The sequence below is a fragment of the Pogoniulus pusillus genome, unplaced genomic scaffold (assembly GCF_015220805.1).
Source record: "Pogoniulus pusillus isolate bPogPus1 unplaced genomic scaffold, bPogPus1.pri scaffold_74_arrow_ctg1, whole genome shotgun sequence".
Lineage (NCBI taxonomy): Eukaryota > Metazoa > Chordata > Aves > Piciformes > Lybiidae > Pogoniulus > Pogoniulus pusillus.
Genome location: NW_026974721.1, coordinates 26,483 through 54,432, shown reverse-complemented (window position 1 = coordinate 54,432; position 27,950 = coordinate 26,483). Strand labels below are relative to the sequence as shown.

At 49.4% G+C, this 27,950-nt stretch overlaps 1 protein-coding gene and 2 long non-coding RNA genes across 4 annotated transcripts in view; 1 reads left to right on the top strand and 2 right to left on the bottom strand.

Annotated features, from left to right (window-relative positions):
• The window catches only part of LOC135174536 (ral guanine nucleotide dissociation stimulator-like 1), a 44,864-nt gene extending 17,268 nt beyond the window's left edge, over positions 1-27,596 (top strand). The window contains 9 exon segments of the mRNA XM_064141811.1: positions 16,249-16,359; positions 18,033-18,247; positions 20,682-20,759; positions 23,513-23,697; positions 24,269-24,357; positions 25,275-25,490; positions 26,634-26,737; positions 27,414-27,498; positions 27,591-27,596. Coding sequence (XP_063997881.1) covers positions 16,249-16,359; positions 18,033-18,247; positions 20,682-20,759; positions 23,513-23,697; positions 24,269-24,357; positions 25,275-25,490; positions 26,634-26,737; positions 27,414-27,498; positions 27,591-27,596 — 1,089 coding nt within the window.
• On the bottom strand, positions 18-5,837 carry LOC135174531 (uncharacterized). 2 transcript variants are annotated; one of them, XR_010301959.1, is made up of 3 exons: positions 5,790-5,837; positions 770-961; positions 18-240 (listed from the first exon to the last, which is right to left on the bottom strand). It is a non-coding gene; the product is annotated as an uncharacterized LOC135174531 (long non-coding RNA). The 2 variants fall into 2 exon arrangements; XR_010301958.1 differs by having other exon boundaries at positions 770-882; positions 5,711-5,813.
• LOC135174532 (uncharacterized) lies at positions 3,945-5,208 on the bottom strand. Its single transcript, XR_010301960.1, has 2 exons — positions 5,031-5,208; positions 3,945-4,404 (listed from the first exon to the last, which is right to left on the bottom strand). It is a non-coding gene; the product is annotated as an uncharacterized LOC135174532 (long non-coding RNA).
• Positions 27,597-27,950: the final 354 nt, after the last annotated feature.

The following is a 27,950-nucleotide window of genomic DNA, read 5'->3' as shown; positions in this document are numbered from 1 at the left end:
TTTTTAATGCTTGCCAAGGATTCTCAAGCATTGCAAACATCTGAGGCTGCAAGCAGCCTTTTCAGGAGGCTGCCCCATGCCTCACTCACCTGCTCCTCTGCTGCATCATCACTCCCCTGCCATGTGAAAGACAGCAGAGTTTCTGTGTCCAGGCAGATGAGACTCCCAATTCCTTTCACACCTCCTACAGAGACATTCTACAAAGCCAGCATCTGTTCTTAGAGGGATTGCAGAATGCAGCTGGATAGCAGAGAGAATCAGTCAGGGCTCAAAGGGACCACAAAGATCATCCAGTTCCAACCCTCTGCCATGGGCAGGGACACCCTACCCTAGAGCAGGCTGGTCAGAGCCTCATCCAGCCTGGCCTTAAACACCTCCAGGGATGGGGCCTCAACCATCTCCCTGGGCAACCCATTACAGGCTCTCGCCACTCTCATGCTCAACAACTTCCTCCACACGTCCAGTCTGAATCTCCCCACCTCCAGCTTTGCTCCATTCCCCCTAGTCCTCTCACTACCTGATAGCCTAGGAAGTCCCTCCCCAGCTTTTTTGTAGGCCACAGGGGGCTTCAGATACTGGAAGGCCACAAGAAGGCCACCTTGGAGCCTCCTCTTCTCCAGCTTGCACAGCCCCAACTCTTTCAGTCTGTCCTCAGAGCAGAGCTGCTCCTACCCTCTGATCATCCTCGTGGCCCTCAGCACAAACCATCCAGTACTGCTCTCTCTGCTTTAACTAGCACCAAGTTTTCAGGAATGCTGCAGATACTTACACACATTGCCCTAAGATGTGTATCAGATCCCTTTATCCTCACAGGCACCCAGGGTATCTCCCAACTCTTCCAGATGTTGAGGCTCAGGCTCAGGCAGCCACAGCTTCCTTCTGCTACAACAGACCATTGGAACGGAAACAAAATCCAGTTACCTGTCCTCTGAGAGAGTGCTGCAAGTGAGAAGCAACAGCTCTGCAGTTGGAAAGTAGAAAGGAAGGCACATTAAATACATCTCAGAAGTAAAACGATGTTAAAAACCACACAAACACACACCAAAAGCCTTTTACAGGGAGCACAGCCTCGACCTTTAACCCAGCACATGCTAAACTCCCCTGGCACTCTCCCGTTTTTTGTCTCCACTGCCATCATTTCATAATCAAGAACGAAAGACTTCACTGCACAAACACCAACTACACTCCGGCAGAGTCTGCTCACACAGGCCTTGAGAACAAAGGGGTCCAGGATGGTTGCACCTACTTTAAACAGGAGCTCTTGAAGGCACAGGAGCTGGCAGTTCCCATGTGCCGAAAGATGAGCCGGCAGGGAAGGCGACCAGCATGGATGAGCAAACAGCTCCTGAAGGAATTGGGGGAGAAAAAGAGGGTGTATCACCTTTGGAAGGAGGGGAAGGCTTCTCCTGACATGTTTAAGGAGGTAGCCAGATTATGCAGGAGAAAAATTAGAGAGGCTAAGGCCCAGCTAGAACTTAGGCTGACACTGCTGTGAAGGATAATAAAAAGCACTGTTATAAATGTGTCAGTGCTAAAAAGAAGGGCCAGAAGAGGCTCCACTGCTTACTGGAGCAGGAGGGGAACACTATAACTGACGACGAGGAAAAGGCTGAGGTCCTGAATGCCTTCTTCACCTCAGTTTTCAGCAGTAAGGAGGGAGGAGTTCAGGGCAAGTGGCCTCTTGAACTGGGAGATGGGGTCGGGGAGCGGTGTGTTGCCCTGGAAATTCCTGAGGAATTAGTTCAGGACCTGCTGAGCCACCTGGACACCCACAAGTCCATGGGACCAGATGGGATCCATCCCAGGGTGCTGAGAGAGCTGGCAGCTGAGCTGGCCAAGCTGCTCTCCATCATTTTCCAGCAGTCCTGGCTCACCAGAGAGGTCCCAGGAGACTGGAAACTGGCCAAGGTGATCCCCATCCACAAGAAGGGTCAGATGGAGGAACCTGGGAACTACAGACCTGTCAGCCTGACCTCAGTGCCAGGGAAACTGATGGAGAAGGTTATCTTGGGGGTGATAAAAGCGCACCTGAGGGATGGCAAAGGGCTCAGGTCCAGCCAACATGGATTTAGGAAGGGCGGATCCTGCCTCTCCATCCTGATCTCCTTCTATGATCAGGTGAGCCGCTTGGTGGATGTGGGGAGGCCTGTGGATGTGGTCTATCTGGACTTCAGCAAGGCCTTTGACACTGTCCCCCACAGCAAACTGCTGGCTAAGCTGTCAGCTCGCGGCTTGGATGGCAACACTCTGTGCTGGGTTAGGAACTGGCTGAAGGGACAAGCCCAGAGAGAGGTGGTCAATGGTGCCATTGGCAGACGGTCACTAGTGGTGTCCCTCAAGGATCAGTGCTGGGCCCCATCCTCTTTAACATCTTCATTGATGATCTGGATGAGGGCATGGAGTCAGTCATCAGCAAGTCTGCAGATGACTCTAAGCTGGGGGCAGATGTGACGGAGTTAGAGGGCAGAAGGGCTCTGCAGCAGGACCTTGACGGCCTGGACAGATGGGCAGAGTCCAAGGGGATGGCTTCAATAGCTCCAAGTGCAGGGTGCTGCACTTTGGCCACAACAGCCCCAAGCAGAGATACAGGCTGGGGTCGGAGTGGCTGGAGAGCAGCCAGAGAGGGCTCTGGGGATGCTGATTGATACCTGCCTGAACATGAGCCAGCAGTGTGCCCAGGAGGCCAAGAGAGCCAGTGGCATCCTGGCCTGCATCAGGAATGGTGTGGTCAGCAGGGGCAGGGAGGTCATTCTGCCCCTGTACTCTGCACTGGTTAGACCTCACCTTGAGTGCTGTGTTCAGTTCTGGGCCCCCCAGTTTAGGAGGGATATTGAGATGCTTGAGCGTGTCCAGAGAAGGGCAACGAGGCTGGCGAGAGGCCTCGAGCACAGCCCTACGAGGAGAGGCTGAGGGAGCTGGGATTGGTTAGCCTGGAGAAGAGGAGGCTCAGAGGTGACCTTATTGCTGTCTACAACTACCTGAGGGGTGGTTGTGGCCAGGAGGAGGTTGCTCTCTTCTCTCAGGTGGCCAGCACCAGAACGAGAGGACACAGCCTCAGGCTGTGCCAGGGGAAATTTAGGCTGGAGGTGAGGAGAAAGTTCTTCACTGAGAGAGTCATTGGCCACTGGAATGGGCTGCCGAGGGAGGTGGTGGAGTCACCGTCCCTGGGGCTGTTCAAGGCAAGGTTGGATGTGGCACTTGGTGCCATGGTCTGGCCTTGAGCTCTGTGGTTAAGGGTTGGACTTGATGAACTGTGAGGTCTCTTCCAACCCTGATGATACTGTGATACTGTGAGTACAGGGAAAGAATAACCTCCCTTGTCCTGCTGGCCACACTGTTTGTGATCCAGGCCAGGATGCCACTGGCACTGGATGTCCTGGCCTTTCCCAGTTCTTGGTGAGGTACTCCTCTATTTTAGAACCCAATCTGCCCTCTAGCTAACACACTGTGGCTCAAGCCAACAGTAATGTGAACTCTCTAGTGTCCCTTAAGACACTAGAAAACAAAACATGGGAGAGCTCTACAGGGATAGAGTGGACACCAGTAGCCATTTTGTTGTGCTTGAGAAAAATAACCCTACCAAGTTGCTGAAGGACTCTGCTGTGTGAGAGCTGTTCTTCCTTCTTTTCAGGATTGCTGCTTCCACTGGGCTGGGCTCCAGCATAAATGGACCATCAGCCTTTTAAGTTCTATCCTCCCAGCTGCATGATGGAGAACTATGACCTCCCTGCTATGGACCTGAAACCTGACTGATCACAAAGGAACCTGAGCAGGCTGTGAGATGAGAGGGTAAGAAAAATACCCATCTCTCTGCAATGAAAATTGGGGTCAGAAAGGAGTTGTTGCTTGCTGTCCTGTTGAAGGTTGTAGGTTCAGAGGCTGACCAAGGGAAGCACAGCCCCCTTACCTATATTAACAGCTGACTCACTTCTCAAATACAGATCTTAGGGCAAGACATTGCTTGGCTGGCAAAGAGAATTAAGACATTGCCCTCAGTGCCTTAGCACCTGCTTGGAAAGTGAGGTTGAAATCAGCCATAATTGCACACAAATGCCAATCACCCTAAAGACAAAGCTGTACACATCACTAGATGCTGTCCCTGAAATGTTTATCAGTACCAAATATTCCTGATAGAAACAAAATTGCACCTTCATCCTTTTCAGGAATTTAACAAAAAGAGAACATAAAAAGAGATCACAATAGGCACTACTGGTCAGATTCAACAGCAGCAGAGAGAAGGCGAGCCAAGAGACAGGCACTGCCTACAGGGCAGCAACAGCATTTGGCCCTCTGGGTTTTGCACCGGCACTTCCCAGGCCCTGGAGGGCAGCAGCTGCTCGTTACTGGATTGAACCATTTTCCTGGCACTCAGAATGCACACGACAGACCCCACTCCTCCACCTGCTGGAAACAGAAACATGGGAATTACCCCAGGTCAAGGTACCTACAATCTGAAACCAGCGATCAGAAAGCCTTCCTGCCTGTTTCAAATGAGCATCTCCCCCCCTTTTACACTACAAGTCACACAGCTTAGCTTTAATTGCATGTGATAACCAGCAGCTCTCCCTCTTTTGTAGGTTCAGGCTCTGGCTGTGCTAGCAGCTTCCTGAGTCAAAGGTGATGACGGCATTTGTGGCTCCTCAGTAGTTCAGTGCCAACTACATCTACATGCTGCCAGCTCTGGGTCAGACACAGGCTCCTGGTGATGTGTGGAGTTAGCCAGGACACAACAACACACCAGCAGCCCAGGTAGGAGAACACACAAAACCTGATCTGGCACCAAGTTAAAGTGTAAGATTAAATCAACAAAGGACACAGATGTTTTAACATCAGGGAATACTCTAAACCTAACTTCCTTGGCTTCTTAAAGTCACACCTGGCAAGGTTAGTGGGGTTATAGAAACAAAAAAGGATTTGGAAGGAGTGTCAGGGGTTAAGGCTGTAAAAAAGATCACTGAAGTGAGAACTGGTTTTGTTCTAGCTCAAATCAGGACAAGGTGTAAGCCATGAGTGAGTTGGTCCCTATTCACCTTCACTGCCTGGTTCTTTCTGTTGATGGGAGGGTTCTTCAGAGATGCCTGGAGTGCAGCCATCATGTTCCCTGTGATAAATGGTTAAGGACCAGATACCAAGTATTTAGGAAGCAACAGAAGCAGCTGCAGGGTAGCAGGACCTGTAGCTGGCTTCTGTATGACTAAAAATACTGAACGGCTCAGTGGCTGCAATGATTCCCTCAACAGCCAACACAGTCAGCACTGTCAGGCTGCAATCAGCAGGCCACCTGAGGAAGGAGCAGCACCAAAAAGAAGCTGCACACTTCCAGTGTTGGATCATACCTCTTAAGTTTTTCACCGCTCGAGGATCCAGGTAAAATATATCATTCCCCACCACGACTGCAATTCGTAGCCCTCCACATCAGGCCTCAGGGACAGCAACTTAGCAGTGGCTGTCGGCAAGAGCTAGCAGCCAGGCAAGGAAGCCAGCGGCGGGCACATGGAGCACTCCTTTCCTCCCCGGGAAAAACCTTTCCTCTATCCTTCTTGCCCCTCCCACATACGGCAGCCCTGGGCCGCCGTGATGAAGAGGAAGCGAGGCTGGCTTCCTTCTCTCAGTGCCGGTTGCTTCTCCTTTCAGCCTTATAGCCCTTTCTCCTGCCAGCCCTGGGTCGCTGCCTCCATCACTGCCTCAATCAGCCTCGATCGCTGCCTACCTCCTGTCAGGCCACGGCCCCTTTCCGGGCATGGACGTTCCCATACCAGGCAGCAGCACAGGTCCCGCTTGCCCCTCACCTCCCTCCTCCTCGTCCACAAACTTCTTCTCGTCGCACTCATGCACAGCCGCCCGGCAGAACGGCGTCGCCGACATCGCACGCTTGGCCGTGCCCACCACCGCCAACGGCGGAGCCGCGCACGCACCCGCGAGGCGAGCTGCCATTGGTCGGCCGCGATGTGCATCACTGGCCTGGGGTGGGGCTCCTGCTGCCAGGGAGACCGGTAACGCCTTCACCGTCTGGGCTTCTGCTTGCGAGCGTCCCTGGCGGTGTCGTGCTGCTCGGGCTTGACTTGCGGTGCTCCCGAGTGGCTTTTTTTCGGCGGGCTTTGGTCCTTGGTTTGCCGTGGGGTTTGCTGGTTTGTGGTGAGGTTCTGTGGTGAGTGGTTTGCCAGTGGTTTGGTGGTTTGTGGTGAGGTTTGGTGGTGTGTAGTGAGTGCTACGCCAGTGGTTTGTAGTTTGTTGTGGTTGGTGGTGTGTGGTGAGTGGTTTGGTGGTTTGTGGTGAGGTTTGGTGGTGTGTAGTGAGTGCTACGCCAGTGGTTTGTGGTTTGTTGTGTTTGGTGGTGTGTGGTGAGTGCTTTGGTGGTTTGTGGTGGTCTCTTGTGATTTGCTGTGGAGTTTGGTGGTGTGCGGGGAGTGGTTTGGAGGTTTGTGGTTTCTGAAGTTTGTGGTGGCTTCTTATGGTTTGTGGTAGGTGATTTGTCTGGCCCGAGCCCAGCTTCACCTGTGCAGTCTCACTGTGTGAAGTCTGTGTGCCGGTGTCCACTTTCATCTTTTGGAAGCCAGCATCTCCTAGCGGCAACTTCTGCGCAACCAGTCCCAAGCCAAGATGTCATGCTTCAACGTTGGCTCGTTTTTCAGAAAGGTATGAGCAAGGCAGGACCCTGCCGACCTCTCCCCTGATTTTCTGGGCACAAAGTGCTCACATATCACCCAACAGAGTGTCAGTACAGTGCCCTGTGGTTAGTAAGTATGGTTTAGTCCTGGATTTAGAAGACTGAACACTATATTACTACTAGACTGTAAACCAAATAAACCAACCAAGCAACAAAACCTCAGTACATAACTGGTTCTGTACTTTTTGACAAAGTAAAGTAATCATCACAGGATTATTTTGGTTGCTAATAAACCTCAAAGGTCATCAAGTCCAACTGTCAACCCAGCACCACTGTGCCAAATAAACCATGTCCCAAAATGCTATGTCTACACGTTCTTTGAACACCTCCAGGTACTGTGACTCCAACACTTCCCTGGCAGCCTGTTCCAAGCCTTGACCACTCTTTCAGTACAAAAATGTTTCCTAACAGCCAATCTAAACTTCCCCTGGTGCGGTCATTTTCTATCCTTCTCTCAGTTCATAGTGGGGAGAAGAGACCAACACACCCCTCACTACAGCTCTCAGCTTAGAAAGCTTCTTGTGATCAAATTGGGTAACATTTTAGTGATAAGACAAGAGGAAATAGCCTCAAGTTGTGCCAGGCAAGGTTACAGAATCATTGGATCATAGGGGTGAGAAGGGATCTCATACAGTCCAACCCCCTTGCTAACATAGGGGAGTCATTATAACATAGAATTTTCCCTTCATCTTATACCAAGAAGTCTTAATGGGATTCAAAGTATCCAACTGAAGCCCTTAACTCCCAGAAGTGACTTTACAAATGATTTAGAACTCTCACCATTTTTGTGTAGGCATTTTGGGAATTCCCCTGAAATCTCTGGAGCTGCTTGGCTCTCAGGCATCTGATTCAGGTGCTGGAACAGGTCCATAGAAGGTCAGCAAAGCTGGTGAAGAGTCTGGAGAACAGGTCCTGTTCACAGCAGCTGAGGGAACTTTTTTTTTTTTTTAGTCTGGAGAAAAGGAGGCTGAGGAGAAACCTTCTTGTTCTCTACAACTCCCTGAAAAGATGTCGGAGCCAGGTGGGTGTCAGGCACTTTTCTCCAGGAACAAATGATAGGGTGCTGAGAGAGCTGGCAGCTGAGCTGGCCAAGCCACTCTCCATCATTTTCCAGCAGTCCTGGCTCACCGGAGAGGTCCCAGGAGACTGGAAAATGGCCAACGTGGTCCCCATCCACAAAAAGGGTCGGATGGAGGAACCTGGGAACTACAGACCCGTCAGCCTGACCTCAGTGCCAGGGAAACTGATGGAGCAGGTTCTCTTGGGGCCAATAACTGCGCACCTGAGGGATGGCAAAGATCTCAGGTCCAGCCAGCATGGGTTTAGGAAGGGCAGATCCTGCCTTTCTAACCTGATCTCCTTCTATGATCAGGTGACCCGCTTGGTGGATGTGGGGAGGCCTGTGGATGTGGTCTATCTGGACTTCAGCAAGGCCTTTGACACTGTCCCCCACAGCAAACTGCTGGCTAAGCTGTCAGCTCGCGGCTTGGATGGTAACACTCTGTGCTGGGTTAGGAACTGGCTGGAGGGCCGGACCCAGAGAGTGGTGGTGAATGGTGCCACATCCAGCTGGCGGCCAGTCACTAGTGGTGTCCCTCAGGGATCAGTGCTGGGCCCCATCCTCTTTAACATCTTCATAGATGATCTGGATGAGGGCATCGAGTCAGTCATCAGCAAGTTTGCAGATGACACTAAGCTGGGGGCAGATGTGACTGAGCTGGAGGGCAGAAGGGCTCTGCAGCGGGACCTTGACCGCCTGTACAGATGGGCAGAGGCCAATGGGATGGGGTTCAATAGCTCAAAGTGCAGGGTGCTGCACTTTGGCCACAACAACCCCATGCAGAGATACAGGCTGGGGTCGGAGTGGCTGGAGAGCAGCCAGACAGAGAGGGATCTGGGAGTACTGATTGATACCCGCCTGAACATGAGCCAGCAGTGTGCCCAGGTGGCCAAGAGAGCCAGTGGCATCCTGGCCTGCATCAGGAGTGGTGTGGTCAGCAGGAGCAGGGAGGTCATTCTGCCCCTGTACTCTGCACTGGTCAGACCACACCTCGAGTACTGCGTTCAGTTCTGGGCCCCCCAGTTTAGGAAGGACATTGAGATGCTTGAGCGTGTCCAGAGAAGGGCGACGAGGCTGGTGAGAGGCCTCGAGCACAAGCCCTACGAGGAGAGGCTTAGGGAGCTGGGATTGGTTAGCCTGGAGAAGAGGAGGCTCAGGGGTGACCTTATTGCTGTCTACAACTACCTGAAGGGTGGTTGTGGCCAGGAGGAGGTTGCTCTCTTCTCTCAGGTGGCCAGCTCCAGAACAAGAGGACACAGCCTCAGGCTGCGCCAGGGGAAATTTCGGCTCGAGGTGAGGAGAAAGTTCTTCCCTGAGAGAGTCATTAGGCACTGGAATGGGCTGCCTGGGGAGGTGGTGGAGTCGTCGTCCCTGGGGCAGTTCAAGGCAAGGTTGGACGTGGCACTTGGTGCCATGGTCTAGCCTTGGGCACTGTGGTAAAGGGTTGGACTTGATGATCTGTGAGGTCTCTTCCAACCTTGGTGATACTGTGTGATACTGTGTGACAAGAGGAAATGGTCTCCCATTGCACCAGAAGAGGTTTATGTTGGACATTAGGAAAAATTTCTTCCCTAAAAGGGTTGTGAAGGTCTGGAGCAGGCTGCCCAAGACAGCTAAGAATGCCCCATTCTTAAAAACCTTCAGCTGTTGAGGTGATGGCTTTTTAAGGTCATGATGAGGACCAAGCAATTCTCATGCTTTTAGTCAGCACATTCTGGATCACTTCAGTATTAGACAAACAAACTAAATGCACAGCAGCCAAACAACCAGGTCAGTTCACTCCTGACAGCACAGCTCAGTCCTGGTTTCCTAGCTTAAGATAACGTTCCTTGCTTTCACACGTTCCTTGCTTTCCTCATGTTAACAGCTGCAAGTGGTAACAGCCTCTCAAACCAGCCCCTCTCCTGAGATAACGTAGTAAGACTTTGTGTATAAACATGTAATGCACTGGCTGTTAGCATGGAGGTTCAGGTCTGAACTCTCTGCTCCAAGCCTTACTCCTTTATGGTAATCTCTGCACTCAACTTCTCTCCCCACACCCAAACCCTGAGCTACGGATAGAACTCAGGAGGCAAGTTAAAGTAGACATTTTGAAACCACTAATTTAAGTTGCCAGAGCTAGAAAGGGAGCTTGGGTGTGTATCACCATGCCCTTGGTTGCGAGCTCTGCATCTAATGAACCTGACTGAGCATCTACCTTATTTGTGTGATGACCTTATCCTGTTGCTATGCTTCACAACAGAGAAACATAATGGACATTACAAGTCAGGTACATAACATCTGTGACCACAAAAAGAGTGAAACAGTAGTAGAAGCACTGACATGGAGGTGAGGGGTGTTTAAGGTCATGACGAGAACCAAGCTACTGTCACATTTTTAGTCAGGTACATAGCATTTGTGACTCCAGAAAGAGTGAAAAAGTAGTAGAAGCACTGATGTTACAAAATGAACCAGTGTGTTTATACACAACTAATGTGACCTGGGAAGGAACCCCTGGGAAACAACATGGTCTTGTTTTAGTTGCCTGTCGCGGAGGAGTTGGTCTGGGTTTGGGGGAATGAAGACCTTTAGTATAGTAACAAATACATTTAGGGCCATGAGAAATGATCAGAGAGCTGAAACACCTCTACTATGAGGGCAGACTGAGAAAGTTGGGGATGTTCAGCCATTTTTTTGACAAGAAAGGTGATGAAACACTGGCCCAGGTTGCCCAGAGAGGTGGTAGATGCCCTATTCCTGGAACCCCGTCACGTTGGACAGGGCTGTAAGTAACCTCCTCTAGTTGCAGACTCCCCTGCTGCCTGCAGGGAGATTGAACTAGCTGACCTTTAAAGGTCCCTTCCAACCCAAACCAGTCTGTGGTTCTCTATTGACTCACCAAGTGAAAACAAAAGCACTGCTTTAAAGGACAGGAGCTTCTTTATCAAGTTACCTTTGGGCTGTGTAGGCCTTCACAACCTTTGGTATCCTATTAGATATTTCTTACTCATCAGAAAATTACAGAGCTTTGTGAGGCTTCTCTCAATGGAAGGCAACAGCCCTAGGAAGAAAAGACACCAAACAGCACACAACAGACACATACACATATGTATGTGTACATAACCCCCCTATTGTTAAGGAAACATCTGGGGGCAAAGCTTTATTCCTGTGTCAGCACTAACCACCTTCCTGGCAGGAGGAATTTAGAGTAACTCCTAGGTTCCACTGCAGTCGCCTCAGCCGAGAAGCTACAATCCCGCTGCAGTCGTGGTTGTAACTTGGGGCTGTTTGTATTTCACTGGTAGAAGCTGGCTTAATGGCAACAAATGAATTAATCACAGGAGGTAACTGGAAGATGCTGAGGTTGGGGGGTTAGGTTTGAAGGGTGTGGCACTGAACTAGGTCATGTCCAGAAACACCTGCAGCACCGATTTTCTTCATCTACAGGTATCCTCCTTGAGGGAGCTTTGGGTGTGTAGTGTAGTGAAGCAGGAGAAGCAGACATGCTGCCTAGGTTACTGGTTTAGCACACTGCTACAGCTCTAACGTCAGAGAACAGAGGAATTCAAGTGAACTAGAAAGGGAGCTTGGTTGTGTGCCACCATGCTGCGGTTGTGAGGGGCTGCATTGCATCTAATGAACCTGACTGAGCATAAGCCTTATCCTGTCACTGTGCTTCACAACAGGGAAACATAATGGACATTAGAAGTCAATGTATTGCTAATTACATTTCATATTTGTTTTCAAACAGCCATGGAAGATATTCCATTGCATAACAACACCTGAGCAAGACAGGGAGTGTCCAGCGAGGCTGGAGAAGGCAAGTCACCATTGTACAGACTGGTCTGTTGGAGTATGGGGTACTTCAGAGGCAGAAGTAGCAAAAACAACTCAAACCAGCACACAAACAACTCAGCCCCTCCCCACCCCCCCCCCCCAGATCCCAGCCTCCCCAAACCTGGATTTCATTGCACTTGAAAGATAGAAATCTCATTTAGAGGTTGCTGTGGCAGGCAGGAAAGCCCTGGAATGTTAATTGTTTCGGTGGAACGTATGATTCAAGAAACATAATATGGGGACCAGTTGATCTATTTCCCAGGTTAATTGTCCCCTATTTCTTTACAATTCTCTTCTCCTCTCTGCAAATCTAAACAGCACTCAAAAGAAAGTGGCAGTAGGAGTCTGATCTGGTAATGCCTACTTTCCTCTGTAGCAGGGTAATAAAATCCTTGTAGGATTTGGTGAAATCAGTTCAAATGAGGGTAGCATTCAGGAAAGCAGGAGATCAGCTGAATTCTTGCTTCACTTGAATTATTTCCCTTTTTACCCAACAAAGAGTCAAAAAAATGACAACTCTGGTCACAAGCAGCACTTCCTCGAGGAATTCATGCAGGGACTATGAGAGCAGCCAAGTAGCAAGAGCAGTAGTCAGAGGGATTTCTGTTTAGCTGGGGCATGCTGCGCCCCAAAGCTGGGAGTGGAGGGAACCCAAGGCAGTAGTTAAGGGAATATTTAGCTGGCCTCCACGTCTGTGTGGGAGCCCAAAGAGTGGTAAGTGATGGGAGGTCTTGTTGTACCTTGGAGACGTGAGACAGGATGGGAGTGTGGAGATAACAAAGTGCTGCATGGCTGAAGTGGATGGGAAAAGCAGTTGGGCAAGTGACTGTCTGTTGGAATAAGATGAAGCAGCAGGGTTGAGGGTCAGTAGGCTGTGGGAAAGTGAAGTGTGTATAAACCTCTCAATAAATAGCTGCTGGTTCCACAGTTTGAGGCCCCTTTGGCCCATCTGTGGCCATGGTCACCTCGTGGTCTATCAGCTTGCATTTCATCTCCCCGTGTTGAGACAGGCAGGCTCTGGAATCAACATAGCGCACAATAGGTGCAGGTATAGCAACAGGGAGTCTTTAACAAGTGTTGAGCTACATTGGTTCAAGTGGGTTGCTTCCCAACAGCCACGGAAGGTGTGGTGGTGGAGGCCTCACAAAGGACGGCAGAAGACTGCAGCAGAACTGCAGCAAGAAGAGGAGTGTCCAGCGAGGCTGGAGAAGGCAAGTCACCATTGCACAGGCTGGTCTGTCAGAGTGTGGGGTATTTCAGAGGCAGGAGCAGTAAAAACAACTCCAGTTGAGTCAAATGCATGTGCTCTTTCCCACTGTATCCCACTGCATTAAGTTACTGCCACTTTCTTCTTATTATTCAAGAACTCTTCTTTGGAGACTACCATCCCATGTAATGATGGTGGCCCTGGTGCACCGCACCACGATAAAGCTTTTACTTCAACACAGAAGAATTATTTGTCTTTGGTGTTACATTCCTTGGGGGGGGATACCCATTTCATGTCTGTCCTTTTCAACAGCAGTTTGTTCTGGAACTGCTTCACATGCCTGCTGGGCTAGCTACGTGAATTCAGTGAAGGCTCTTCTAGTTTTGCACCTCAACATTATGACGTGGAAAGGCATTTTGCAAAATCTGAAGCATTCAAACTGCTCTGCTCAGTTTCACAGGAGAAATCAAGAGATTGGAAAATCTAGACCTTGATTTGTATGCTATGACACGTGTCAGTCAGACTGAAAGCCTTTCTCTGTTTCAGCACATTTTGGTTTAGACAACCTAAGTACACGGCGGGGCAAACCATCAGCTCAGTCCTGGTTTCTTAGCTTAAAATAACGTTCCTTGCTTTCACATGCTTCCTCATGTTAACAGCTGCAAGTGGTAACAGCCTCTCGAGCCAGCCCCTCTCCTGAGATAACTGGTAGGAACACTTTGTGTGTAGATATGTAATGCACTGGCTGTTAGCATGGAGGTTCAGGTCTGAACTCTCTGCTCCAAGCCTTACTCCTTGAATGGTAATCTCTGCACTCAACTTCTCTCCCCAAACCCAAACCCTGAACTATGGATAGAGCTCAGAAAGCAAGGGGTTTTGAAACCACTTGGCTTGAGATCCTCATGTTCACATGCTGATGTCTACAGCTTGTTTGAGAAGGTGGTCATGGCTCATACAGGCTTGTCTGTGAGCAAAGAACTCCACAGAAGAAAAAGAAGGGGTTGTGGGTTTAGTCTGTGTCCAAGGAGGTAGGTGGGAAATACGATAGGCCATAACCTCTTGGTTACAAAAGCCATATGAGAACCTTTTCTTCTGGAATAGGAAGAGTCATTCTCTTCCTATTCCAGAGGTAAAAATACTCAGCATTTGTTTGCTAATGGTAAAATGCGTAGGAATGCTTTCCCCTTGCCTCCTGTTTTCCATCTCCTCAGACCAGGACCTCAGCCCTGTTCTCTTTCCCATCCCTGACTTCACAGCCCATGGCTCTGCTCCTCACGGCTCCTCTGTTTATCACCTGTTTCTTACCTGCTGCTACACAGCTGCACATCTGTGAGAAATGAACTCAGTGTAAAATTTAAGTGTAACAGGTTTATTATAAACAAAGGCAAACAGTGCTGGGTGCATAGCAAATAACAACACTGCTAGAGGCACACACTAACAACAGGTGCCAATGCTTACATAGGATAAGGACTAGAGAGCACTGTATGAGTGTGACACATACTCATGAATATTCTTTTACATGTCTTTTAAGCACTACTCCTAACCCCCCTTAGCCCCCACGCCTTAGTCCTTTCCATCAAAACAACAGCTGCTCTTCTTCACAAGGTGAACTTGCCCTCTTGTGTTTCCTTCGCACATCAACCAGAGGGGCCTCCTGGATCCTCCCGACGCTCACTGCAGCGCCCTTAGCTTCGGTTCTGGATGCCCTGGCAGCTCCTAACATCTCCGTCTCTCTCGTTATTTTACCGCTTAGTAAGTGCTGTGAATACTTCCTTGTGCAAAAGCCAACGCTCCACTATCACACACCCCTGTCCCGGCTGTTTGCATTTCCCGGCCAGGCGATGGTGGTCACAGGCTTGCAGAAGGCTGCAGGAGACCCCCGGCCAGCACAAGGGGGGCAGCCTGGCTGGCAGGGGCAGGAGGTGGGGGCTGAGGAAGGTTATCTCACAGCTCCGCAAGCGGTGGGCAGGCAGAGCCAGGCCCTTGCAGAGGCAGGACTAGCACACGGTGCAGCGTCGGCTTTCCTTTAACGCTGACTTTCACGCTGTAGAAAGGAGGCTCTAGAGTCACACACGGCTGGGAGCTGCCGCCTGCCGTGCCCCCGGGGCTCAGGCTGGCAGTGTGCCGGCAGGCGGTCGGCTCTCAGTGCCCCGCCCTGCACCGCCTGCCCACTCCCGGCTCCCGTACTGGGGCCTGCAGCGGGGCTGCAGCCGGCCGGAGGCGGCTGGCGGTGGCACCTGCTTCATGCCCGGCTCCACCGGGATCCGGGCGGGACGCCGGAGCCCTGCTCCCCTTACAGGGACAACTGGGATTAGCGTGGCTCCGCGCTCCGCTTCGGGCTGTCCACCGCGACAAGCTGCGTCCCCGCCACTGGTCCCGGCACGGAGCAAGCGAGCCCTGGGCGACTTCGCGGCTGCGGCCCGCAGAGAGCTGCTCGGCGGCACCTGGCGCTGCTGCCCGCCCTCGGGAGATGCGGGGCCGCACGGTGCGGCCCTGCCCGGCCTGGACGGAGCAGTGAGGCAACGGCGGAGGGCAGCGTACCCTGCCGTGGCGCCCGGGAACGCATCCGTAACAAAGCTGCTATGGGGAGTTCGTACGGCAGCCGGGCGTGCCGTGTCCCCGTCCCAGCCAGCTCTGCCCCTGCCGCGGGGTGCTGGTGGCCTGGCGCGCTGCTCCCCGGAGCCTCGCCGCTCTCCATCACTTCCCCAGCGGTGCTTGTCGCCCAGAGGCGGGTGGAGAGTGGGAAGTTGGTTGCCTTTTGGAGATACCCACAGCCTGTTTTGTGTCCGTGCTGCAGCGGCTTTGTGCTCTCTTGTACGGTTCATCATCTCGGCAGTGAGCAGGCACTGCTGCAGCACATCTTCGGTTAACGCTGGGGAGGCTTCCGTTCCCCTTTCTTGTCTTTCTCATCCACTTTAGATTAGCTGTGCGTTTTAAAGCCTCGACCTTGGCAAGTTTGGGCGTTTGGTTTGTAGCTTAAAATAACAGATTTTGGAAAAGCCAACCACAAGCCCTCTAGATTCCTCCTGGCAAAAGAAATAAGGGGTGCCTGTATTTGAAGTGCTTGGTAGCTTCAGAGTTTAAAGGCTGCCTTGCCTAAGTAATTAGCTTTTAAGAGCGCTGTTATTATGTAAATAAAAGATCGAAGACAACAATTGCTTTGGAAAAGCGGAGGTGGGGGAGAGTGGGTTTGGGAGGGAAGAGGAACCAACCTATTTCCTTGCAGGAGTCTACATAACTATTTAGGTGCTAGCCTAGGAAAAATGGTTGAATGCGAAGTCAGGGTATCTGGATGCCATAAGAAAGGACAGCTTGCCGAGAACATCTCCAGTGTTCCCTCCATCTGAAAGAGTCCTGTGCTGTCGTGATTGTTGCGTTTACAGTGTGCAGCTCATCTCCTGCCCTCAGCGGTAGAACACCTGGGATAGGTTGTGGCTAGCAGAAGAGGGAGCGTGTTCCTTTCCCTCTTACGTGTTTTCTTTCCCCTTGCCTCGGTAGACCATAATACAAGATGCAGGTGAGGAAGTAGAAGACGGGGCAGTGTATCGAGTCACCCTGAAAACAGTGCAGGTTGAGGAGGATGCCGGCGCAGCAGCAAGAGAACCTGGGGTAAGTGAGGCTGCTGTGCTGGCACTTGGGAAGGCTGCTCGTGGGCATTAGAGGGAGCTGAATTCCACACCAGTCATTACAACATCCACTTCTAGCTCTCACTGGCTCACTATTTAAAAACTGAACACTGAAGTCATCTGTCAGGGTTGTCTGAAATAACTCTCTCCTTGTGTTGCCCCATCCTCTGACTCGTGAAAAAGATGCTCCCAGTTGTGGCCATGGCTCAGGTGTTCCTTAGTGCAGAAATAGCACTTAGCTTCTGGCCGGAGAAACCAGAACATTTAACAGTTCTTTCGGAACAGTTCTTTCGGAACAGCCTGGTAGGGAAGGGAGGGCTCTGGGCAGACCTAATAACAGCCTTCAGGACCTGAGGGGACTTGCACAAGGCTGTAAAGGGACTGTTTACAAAGGCCTGCAGGGATAGGACAAGGATAAATGGTTTGAAAGTTAGGGAAGATTTTGATTGGATGCCAGGAACAAGTGATCTACCATGAGGGTGGTGAAGCACTGGAACAAGTTGCACAGGGAGGTAGTTGAGGCCCCATCCCTGGAGATACTCAAGGTCAGGAAGGTCCCTTCCAACCCAAACCATTCTATGATTCTGTTCTATGAAAAGAGCAGGTGTGTCACAGCACATTTCCATGTTTCTTGTGTTAGTGGTCTTAGATTTGGTCTGGGTTCCATACCAGAGACAGCCAAATGTTAGGTCTGGATTTCTTCTCAGAGACAGCCAAATGTTAGGTCTGGGTTCCTGCTCAGAGACAGACAAATGTTAGGTCTGGGTTCCATATCAGAGACAGCCAAATGTTAGGTCTGGGTTCCTTCTTGGAGACAGCCAACTCAAAAGGCTGAGGGAAATTTTCTTAGGTTGCTCTTACTGATATTTTGTATTTGTAATTCCATTTTTCACACTCACTGAAGTAAATACTTTAAGGACCAGTCACAGAAATAGTTGTCTGAGCTGTCCTCTAAAATAATGACCCAATTCAAAGGAGTGTTTCTGGTTATTTTAGGCATACAACAGGCTGTAAGTATTAAAACCAAATGTTTAAAACCCACACAGAGCCACAACAGCAAACCTGACTTTGTTGGCAAATATTGTGCCAAACAGAAACTGTAAGAGACATTGTAATGTGACAGTGACATGTTCTATGTTTGAAGGATGACTTTGACACCCTCCTTGCAAGAGTATCCTGAAATGCTGCAAATCCAAATGTGTTTGTGACTTTAGGTTCTGTGTGGCAACCCAAAATGGGTACTTTCAGGAGAGGAATCACAAGTGTTGCTGCTGAAGGTGTGGATTGGCTTTCATGTTTTTTCAGAGCTGAAGTGGGACACCGAATGAGCACTCTTGTTCCCTGCAGTAACAGTATTCTCTGCGGGATTGTCCTTTTAGATTCCAATCCACGATGGGATCAAACTTGATAGCAGCCAGACTGTGAAATGTTTTGTGGGGTGTGTCAGAGGAACATCCTAAAGATAAACTTACTAAAACCCTTGCTTGATTTGAAGAGACAAAGAATGTGGAGAACCAAAATGACAGACTTGTTCAGTAACCACAGGTGGACTGTGGCTTTGAAAGGATGGCACTGAATGTATTCTATTGTGAAAGCTGTGTCAGGAGTCTGACTTCTCTCTGATTTTTGCAGTTTGCTTTTGCTTTAACGTTGTAGATAGAAGAGGAGCAGAGGACCATGTCTTCAAAACATGCTGTCAGCCAGCTGGAGGTGACCAAGATCCGGGCAATTAAAGCTGGCACGCTGGAGAAGCTTGTGGAAAACCTTTTGACATCTTTTGGAGACCACGATTTTGCCTACACAGACATCTTCCTCTCAACATACAAGGCATTTACATCCACTAAGAGAGTCCTGGAGCTTCTCCTTGACCGGTAAGAGCCCATTTATGATGAGAACTGAGCCATCAGTCGAAGCAGCAAGAGCTACTTTGAAATGAGCACTTTCAGATGATGCAAGTGTTCTTAGACCAGCACTCTCAGGGCTGAGGAAACCCAAGCTGACCTTGAATGTTTTCAGGGATGAGGCCTTCACCACCTCCCTGGGCCACCTGTTCCAATGTTCCACCACCCTCATATTAAGGAACTTCTTCCTAATGTCCAGTTTAAATAGACTCTCTAGTTTAGAAACAAATTTGCTTGTCCTGTGGAAAATGAAATTCATAGTCCTACCTTCAAGGTACATGCTCTGCCCATGTAGGTAAGAGATGCTGCTTTGCTCTGTTGGAGTTGTGCCAATGTTTTCCTCTTTCCCAGTGGCATTTTCCCAGCTCCACAGGCTATTCTCATATGTGACAACTGCCTCGGTATCTTTGGCACAAGTGGGCACTTGCCACCTAGAAAACTCTGTGAAATCACAGTTGGAGCCAGGAGGGATGACAAATACTGCAGAAACAGAAGCTGTGCTGCTGGAGAAAGTGCTTGTATGACAGTCACTGTGTCACTGGAACGTTGCTCTGGGAAAGGATGGAGGGAAAATGGGCAGAATCGCAGTTGGAGCCAGGAGGGATGACAAATCATAGAATCATAGAATCAACCAGGTTGGAAGAGACCTCCAAGATCATCCAGTCCAACCTAACACCCAGACCTATCCAGTCAACTAGACCATGGCACTAAGTGCCTCATCCAGTCTTTTCTTGAACACCTCCAGGGACGGTGCCTCTGCCACCTCCCTGGGCAGCCCATTCCAATGCCAATCACTCTCTCTGTGAAGAACTTCCTCTTAACATCCAGCCTATACCTACCCTGGCACAACTTGAGACTGTGTGCCCTTGTTCTATTGCTGGTTGCCTGGGAGAAGAGGCCACCCCCCACCTGGCTACAATGTCCCTTCAGGTAGTTGTAGACAGTAATAAGATCATCCCTGAGCCTCCTCTTCTCCAGGCTAAACAACCCCAGCTCCCTCAGCCTCTCCTCATAGGGTTTATGCTCCAGGCCCCTCACCAGCTTTGTCGCCCTTCTCTGGACACGTTCCAGCACCTCAACATCTGTCTTGAATTGAGGGGCCCAGAACTGGACACAGTACTCAAGGTGTGGCCTTACCAGTGCTGAGTACAGGGGAAGAATAACCTCCCTTGTCCTACTGGCCACACTACTCCTGAGCCAGCCCAGGATGCCATTGGCTCTGCTGCCCACCTGGGCACACTGCTGGCTCATCTTCAGCTTACTATCTGTCAGTACCCCCAGGTCCCTTTCCTCCTGGCTGCTCTCCAGCCACTCAGTCCCCAGCCTGTAGCGCTGCTTCGGGTTGTTGTGGCCAAAGTGCAGAATCCTGCACTTGGCCTTGTTAAATCTCATCCCATTGGCCTCTGCCCACCCATCCAGCCTGCCCACGTCCCTCTGCAGGGCTCTTCTACCTTCCAACAGCTCCACACCTGCTCCTAGCTTGGTGTCATCTGCAAACTTACTGATGCTGGACTCAATCCCCTCATCCAGGTCATCAATAAAGATATTGAACAGGACTGGGCCCAGCACTGATCCTTGGGGAACACCACTAGTGACAGCTGCCAACTGGATGGGGCACCATTCACCATCACTCTCTGGGCTCTGCCACCCAGCCAGTTCTTGATCCAGCACAGAGTGAATCTGTCCAAACCATGAGCTGCCAGCTTGGCTAGGAGTTTCTTGTGGCAGACAGTGTCAAAGGCTTTGCTCAAGTCCAAGTAGACTGCATCCACAGCCTGCCCCACATTCACCAGGCAGGTAACCTGATCATAAAAGGAGATCAGGTTGGTGAGGCAGGACCTGCCCTTCCTAAACCCATGCTGTCTGGGCCTGATCCCTTGGCCATCCTGTAGGTGCTGCAGAAACAGAAGCTGTGCTGGAGAAAGTGCTTGTATTACAGTCACTGTGTCACTGGAACGTTGCTCTGGGAAAGGATGGAGGGAAAATGGGCAGAAAAGATGCCCACAATGGCAAATCCAGCCTGACCTCAGTCCCTGAGCTGGCCTGGCAGCACTGCTTACTGGCCACAATGGCCCGAGGAAGCTTTGGGAGGTTTTTGGGTGCCCAGAGGAGACCACTGAAGTGTCCCACAGGTGATGGTGGCCAAAGCCTGCCTGCCTTGGAGCTGTGAGCAAATAAATGATTTGGGTTGCTTCTTCCCATGTATGGATTGCTTCACATAAATTAGGTTGGAAGAAACCAGCCGCTGCTGCCTCTGTTTTTTTTTCCTTCCTAAATGAAATAATCTCAACAGATTTGTATTTTGAGCTAGAAACACTCTTTAGGTGTTTATGGTAGTAGTTTATCAATTCTGCTGTTGGGATATTCAGTAGAGGTTTCTCTAAACACCCATCTCATTTTTCAGAAAGGAGAACCTGGAGACCCCAACCTTCGAGGAGACAGAGAGCAAGAACTGCTCCGAGCACAAAGCTCTGCCTAGAACGTAAGTGTGGCTTTGGCCAGGACTTGCTGTCGGGGAGCACATGGGCAGCAGAGATGTTGTTCCTTTTCAAAGGCCACAGTGCTGTTTGCTTGCTTAAACTGTCTCATATCAAAGGATCACACAGAGTTACAGAATAGCAGGGTTTGGAAGGGACCTTTGGTGATCAGATTCACCTAGAGCAGGTTGACAATAATATAAGCCAGAGATCTTCTCGTCAGAGAAATCATCTTAGAATTAAACATGAGATGAACACATCTAGGCCAACATTTTGTTGAAACAGACAAGGAGTGTTTGTTTCCCCTGCCTTATCGATGGCAGTAAATGGTTATTGCTTGTGACTGTTTTTATTGTGCCTTACAGCAGTGTCTGCAAACCAAAGCTGGTGTTGTCTCTGGCAACATCTGCATGCATGAGTCTTTTCCATTAGCGCCTCTGTGATTTACAGCTGCTCTTGGTGTGAAATTTAAAGTCTGAAGTCATCCTAATTTTCAAGAGAGATAGCAAAGCTATTTTGAAATGCAAGGGGAAAGTAGTTTGGTTAACCTCATAGCATCATATGAATATGTGTTTTTATCTTCAGACACCGAGTGTAAAATGTGCCTTAGGTCATCAGTGCTTGACATCTGTAGGAGCTGTGGTTTGCAGCACTGTGGCATCACTACATTTGGCTACAGGATCTTCTTCAGCATTTCTGAAGACTGTTTTTCTAACAATTTATCTCAACTTCCACCAGTTAGGAAAAGCTTAAGGTTTGTTTTTTTGCCAGTGCACTGATTTCTCTGTCCCTGAGGAAGCCACCTTTAGTTTTGAGATGGAAGAAAAATGTTCAGTTTCCTTATCAAGAGATGCAGTCAAGACTGAGCAGTACACTACAGCATTGCCATTCCTGAAGTTCAAGCAGGCTGTCGACTCATAGCACATTCTGTTCCATGCACATTTTGCTTGGTCTTCTGCTTACCCCCATGTTTTTCTGATGGCTTGTGTGTTGGGATAAGGGAATTTTAAGTCTGGCTTTAAATGGTTTCCATTAACATACCAGACACCTTCCTGTCTCCATTGCCTGAATGGACAAAGAAGCTGCAAAGAATCTGTTGTGTTTAACCCCCAGAGAGCAATGGGTGGAAGCTCCTTGGCTCTGAGTATTTCAGTAGCTGTCTCTACTTGAGAGCTTAATTAATGTCTACAAATGGTAAAAGGATTCTCAAGTGCTTTAATTAGAAACAAAGCAGGATAGAAAGCTACAAGCTCTGCTGATTTGGGCTCTTTCTCTTGCCCTGTGAGAGTCACCAAGGGAGCTCAGTTCTCCTCCATTCTTTCCTGGCTGGTGGAACAGAGAGCTATGACTATTTCCACAGGATGGTTTGGGTTGGAAGGCACCTTGAAAAGTCAACTAGCCCAACTCCCTTGCAAGTCAGTAGGGACACCTGCAAGGAGAGCAGGTTGCTCAGAGCTCCAAACAACCTGACCTGGACTGATTCCAGGGATGGGGCATGTACCACCCCTGTGGGCAACCTAAGCCAGGGTCTCACCACCTTTAAAAGATTTCTTCCTTGGGTCTCCCTGGAGCCTTTTCCTCCTGTTTTAACATGAGAACTCATCAAAGAAGGGCAAGTAGTTAAAACTTGTCCACAAGCAGCAAGAAGACAGTATAATGTAGTAGGTAGAGGCAACAAGAGCCAGCCAGTGGGTTCCCACACTCCCATCCAAAATGAGCTCTAGGGTCTCCTCTAACCTCCAACTCTGGGCAAACCATTTGACCTCCCCCTGTCTCAGTCAGTCCAGTCATGCAAAACAGATTAAGGATTTATACTGGGGATGTGAAAGATCATTTCACAGCCAGCTGATGGACCCCAAGGAGCCTGATGGAGAGAAAAGGGAAAGAGATGGAAATACTTTGGACATAGGAGAGTGATGTTTTTAAATGGTGCTGTGACACAGGGTGCTGGATGTGTGCTGAGCTGGAAAAGATGATTAAAAGTGTGAGGAAAGGAGAGGGTGGAGTGGGAGCTTGGTAGCCTCTCTGTGGGCACACATCTGTTGGTGGCCTTTCTTGCACCTTGGGCTGTGGAGCTGGACTGGCTGTTGTGTGACATCTGTCCTGGCTGAGAATAATGGTCCCGAAGCTCCAGATAAAAGCTTGGCCACTGATGTTCTGTGATGCATGGGAATGGTTTGGAGGTGTGCCTGGGGAAGTTCAGACTGGACATTCAGAAGCATTTCTTCAGCAGGAGGATGGTCAAACCCTGGAACAGGCTTCCTAGAGAGGTAGTCAATGCCTTGAGTCTTCAGTGTTGAAGAGGCATTTGGCCAATGCCCTTAACAACAGGCGTTCAGTTTTGGCCAGCCCTGAAGTGGTCGGGCAGTTGGGCTAGATAATGAGTGCAGGTCCTTCCAACTGAAGTAAGCTATTCTGTTGTGGTAGTTGCCTTAGCCATCAGGATTTGATGTCTTGAATTCAGTAGGAAGATCTCAATATTGCTTACATAGATTTGGTTCTTTGTTAGTTTGTATTTGGGAGGCTATAACTTGTGGGAGTGCAAATCAGGGTCAGCTTCACTGAAGTCTCTGGCAAAACCTGAGTAGTATCTTAGTAAGACTGCATACATGAAAAGGACAAATTAACTTCCTTGCTCAGTGGGTTCAGGTGGTTTGTGACTGTCTCGCTGTCTTTATAGCTGTGTGAGAGGCAGGAAGATCTGATTGCATCCCTATGTTCTGTGTGCAATCCATGTCTTCTCTCTGTTTGCTCTTAGGGCTGTAGCATCAGTGTTAAGTGCCTGGCTCAGTCAGTGCTCCGAGGACTTCTGAGAGCCTCCCAACTACCCTTCTCTCCTGAAGGTTCTGGACTACCTGAACAGGAACCTGCCTGGCTCTGACACAGAGAAGAAGGCCCAGAAACTCTTGGAAAAATTCCAGAGTGAAGGAACAGAGAACAACTGTGAGTTACCTTCTGCCTCTCTGCTCTGCCAGACTATGTGGTACCACAGGGGGGGGGTGTGGAGCACGCTTCATTAACTCTACAGAGAGGCTCACCAGTGCCTTCTTATTTCCTTCTTTTTGAAACCCAAAATCTCTGTGTCAGATGAAATCTGGATTTAAGAGCATTCCTAAGGCAGTATCTTGGGGATATAACTGCAATCTCATTCCTCTACAGTTTATTTTTTGTTGTTTGCAGATTATAACAGTGTATAAAGACCCAAACTGTAGATTAGTGAAATTCAGCAGTGCTAATGAGGAATTTTTGTTGTGGGGTGGTGGTGTTTCTTTTTGCAGAAGAAAGGTTAGCAAATGGATGAAGCCATTTCTCTGCTAAGAATCCCTGAACAGCTCAGTTCTAACTGTTTCTTTTTCTTGCACCTTTTCTTTGCCAATTTAATCTGCAGGTCAACATCTTTCTTGCTAAAACCTGCAGCACTGCGGGACCATGACGTCAGGCAGCAGAGTGCCCAAAGTGCTTTCGTTCACTGCCTGCTGCACACATTTACTGTTATGTTTTCTGTCCTGGGCAGGTGTCCTGGAGGTCCAATATGAAGAAGAACTACAATTTTCTTCTTTGCCTGAGGCCCTTGTAGCAGAACAGCTGACCTACATGGACTCTGTACGTCGAGGGGAAACTCTGCTGGGTTTCTGCAGCACTCCCTTCTTTTAAAGTTCTGTCTGTATAAGTACAGTGTTGCACAGCAGGTAGAACACTCTTTTCAGTGGTGCCCATTTATAAGAGCAGGATCAGTGGGCACAAATGGGAGTGCAGGAGGTTGCATCTCAACATGAAGAAAAACTTCTTTGCTGTAAGGATGCTTGAGCCCAAGAGCAGGCTGCCCAGAGAGGTTGTGGAGTCTCCTTCTCTGAAGGGATTCCAAATCCACATGAACGTTGTGTTCCTGGGCAGCCTGCTGTGGATGACCCTGCTTTAGCAGGGGGGTTGGACTAGATAGCTCTACAAGTCCCTCCCAGCCCGCACCATGCTGGGATGGCCTGGGTTGTTGGGACACAGAACACTGCTCTACTTGGTTATCCAAACCAGCTTCCTTCACTGGGCTTTCTTCCTTCAGTCATTGTGAAGCTTTGGTTGGTTTTCTCTAAGGTGTCACTGTAAATCTGTGTAGGCTTTTTGGCAAAGTTCAGTGTTTGACACCTGAGAAATAGGACATTTTGACCAGATTGCTGCCTGGCCTCAAGATGTGCAGGTAGTCTGTAGCGTTCCGGTTTGGTTTGTCTGTATTAACCTCCTTCAGAGTATCACTTGATCTTTTTTACTTTTGTTTCCCCTTGGTCCTGCAACTGATCTGAAGTTGTCTCTTCTTTTCCCAGGACTGTTTAGCTGACAGTTTTTCTAGGGCATCAAGCCTATAAATAATGTGCCAAAGTGTCTATTTTAAACTAAGAGAAAACAAATCTTTACCTTTTAATATTGCCTAGGATTTAGATCCAATTTGTACTGTAAAGATTGTCCACTGTCTTGTGGACAGCATAGGTCTAGGAGAGTCCTGCTGACTTATCTCTATTTCACTCTAGAAATTGTTCCAGAAAGTTGTTTCCCAGCATTGTTTGGGGAGCATTTGGTCACGCAGGGACAGGGATGAAAACAAAGAGCTGGTGCTTAGCATCAGAGCCACCATCACTCAGTTCAACGCCGTTTGCAATTGCGTTGTGAGCACCATCGTGAAGAATAAGGACCTAAAGACACATCAGAGAGCCAGGATCATGGAGAGATGGATCCATATTGCCCATGTAAAGCTTTTATTTTGTATTCTTCAGTGTTTCTGGTGTGGGAGGTGGAGGGAATAAAAGGGTTGTGTGCATTGGTCCCAGGCCAGTGAACATCTTAGCGCTAAATCTTTCTATTTTTGACTGCCTTTCTGTGTACTATCAGGTGAAGTATTCCCCTTCCTCTCCTCTGTTCCTTCCCCACCATGGAAATGGGGGTTGGTGCTGGTCTTCACAGGGCTGGGATCTCTAATGAATGGGTGAGGTGAATGGGGAGCGCTGTACACTTGCTAATACATTTATTATAAGACACAGGTATATTCAGCCACTTCCCTGCTAGCAGTGAAAGAAGTGACATGGTAGTTAACAACATCCAGAGGTTAGACCTGCTTTCAGAGGAGCATTTGACAAGAGTGGAGTTGGCCTGGCAGTGGTGCAGGCAGAATAAGCCTTGTGGTCACCTGCCTTGGGCCATTAACATTCAGTCCATGAACATCATGCTCCTTCTGCTGTGTCTATGAATGCAGTGGGAGCTGAAATCAGGTGTGGCAGAGGACAGCACAAGTGTTTCTGTTTTCATACCTTCACATACACCACAGAATTACGGAATTGCTTTGCTTAGAAAGAAGACCTTTAATATGAATCAAAGTCCAACCATTCTCTAACTCTACCAAGGCTGGTGTTAAACCATGGCCCTCAGCACCACATCTCTGCCTCTTTTAAACACCTCTAGGGATAGTGATCCAACCACCTCCCTGTCCCTTTCAATGAGAAGGGTTCTTCTAATGTCCAACCTAAGCCTCCCCTGGTGCAACTTGTGGCCATTTCCTCTTGTCCTATCACTTACTAATAGGGAGAAGAGACCAAACCCCACCTTGCTCCAACCTCCTTTCAAGTAGTTCTCTGTTCCACTTTTCTTTTCTCTAGAACTGGAAGCTGTAGCACAAAGGCATGAAAGTGAGGGCAGCGACATCTAAGCATCAAAGCACATAAAGTGTTTGGTGCCTGAGGATGGGCAGTGATGTTTTTGATGCTCAGTATTTGTACAGCTGCCTGCTTAGCAGTGGGGAGGTGCACCAGGCACGACAGCGCTCTCGCAGAAGAGCACTTGAGCAATGGGGATGCTGACATTTAAAGCTGCTGTGTTTCTGACCGCTCTATTCCTAGGAGTGTCGTGCGCTGAAGAATTTTTCTGCCCTGGGGGCTGTTGTTTCGGCACTGCAGTCCTGTGCTGTCTTTTGGCTCAAGAGTTCCCGGGCACGTGTTCCAAAGTAAGTCTCCCGTTCTGTGCCTAGCCCCAGAGAAAGGCAAAAACTCAGTGCTCTGTCTTTTCATCTTGTCCTGCTCCTTCACAGACATTCCTGTAAGGCTAAGACGTGAGCTCCTCTTTCATACCAAGGGGGCAACCTGCCCTTGGGGGTACCAGCTCTCTTCTGTCCTTTGTAGCATACTGGGTCTTCCACAACCTATTTTGAACAGCTGTGGGACTAGCTACTCACCCAGCTCATGCCCACCATTCTCACAAGGCCAGCACAAGGGCACCATGGTGCTTGCCTGTTGTCTTCTCTCCTTTGAATCGTAGGACCATCATGGAATGGCTTGACTTGGAAGGCACCTGAGAGAATCTCTCTCTGCTATTTTTCTATTCCTTCAAATCCATTTAACCACCTTCTTAGAACCAGCTTAGTCTCATCCCCTGCGGTGTGATTGAGATCCCTGGCATACCTAGATGGCATTTCCTTGTGATGCTGTAAAATAAAGCCTAAATTTATTTGGGGCACCAAAAGTTCCCAGCAGGGTTTCTTGTAGACATGCAGCATCTCATTGGATACATTTTGGTGGTGTTCTCTTTTATATGCCCAACTGATCCATAGTGGAAAAAAAAGTGATCTGGTCTGATTTAGAGCTTACTGCTGACACAAAGGATTGGATCTTTCCCTGTTACAGAAAGGCAGTGCTGCTGTTAGAGGAGCTGGCCCATATCTTTGCAGACCGTAACAATTCCTTGGCAGCTAAGGAGCTGGTGGCAAAGGTGAGACTTAGCTTGAATTGCAGTGCTTGTGATCACAGTCACAGCTGAGCTTAGCCCTTTCTCTAACCAACTGCCAAAGCTCTTCTTGTAAGGCTTAGGCTTTTCTCCTGGGCTGAGAGGTGATTTTGTGGTTCCTGAAAGAACCAAGAGGTGGAGGGAGGAGATTCTGCCTCTCTGCTTCACTCTGCTGGGATCCCACCTGCAGTGCCAGGGCCAGCTCTGGAGTCCTCAGCACAGCAGACACATGGACCTGCTGGAGTGAGGCTACTGCGATGATGGGAGGGCTGAAAGGCCTCTGCTGTGAGACCAGGCTGTGAGAGTTGGGGTTGTTTGACCTGGAGAAGAGAAGCTCCAGGGAGACCTTCTTGTGGCCTTTCAGGACTTGAAGGGGCCAGTCAGAAAGCTGGGGACAGACTTTTTATCAGGGCCTGTTGTGACAGGACAAGGGGTGA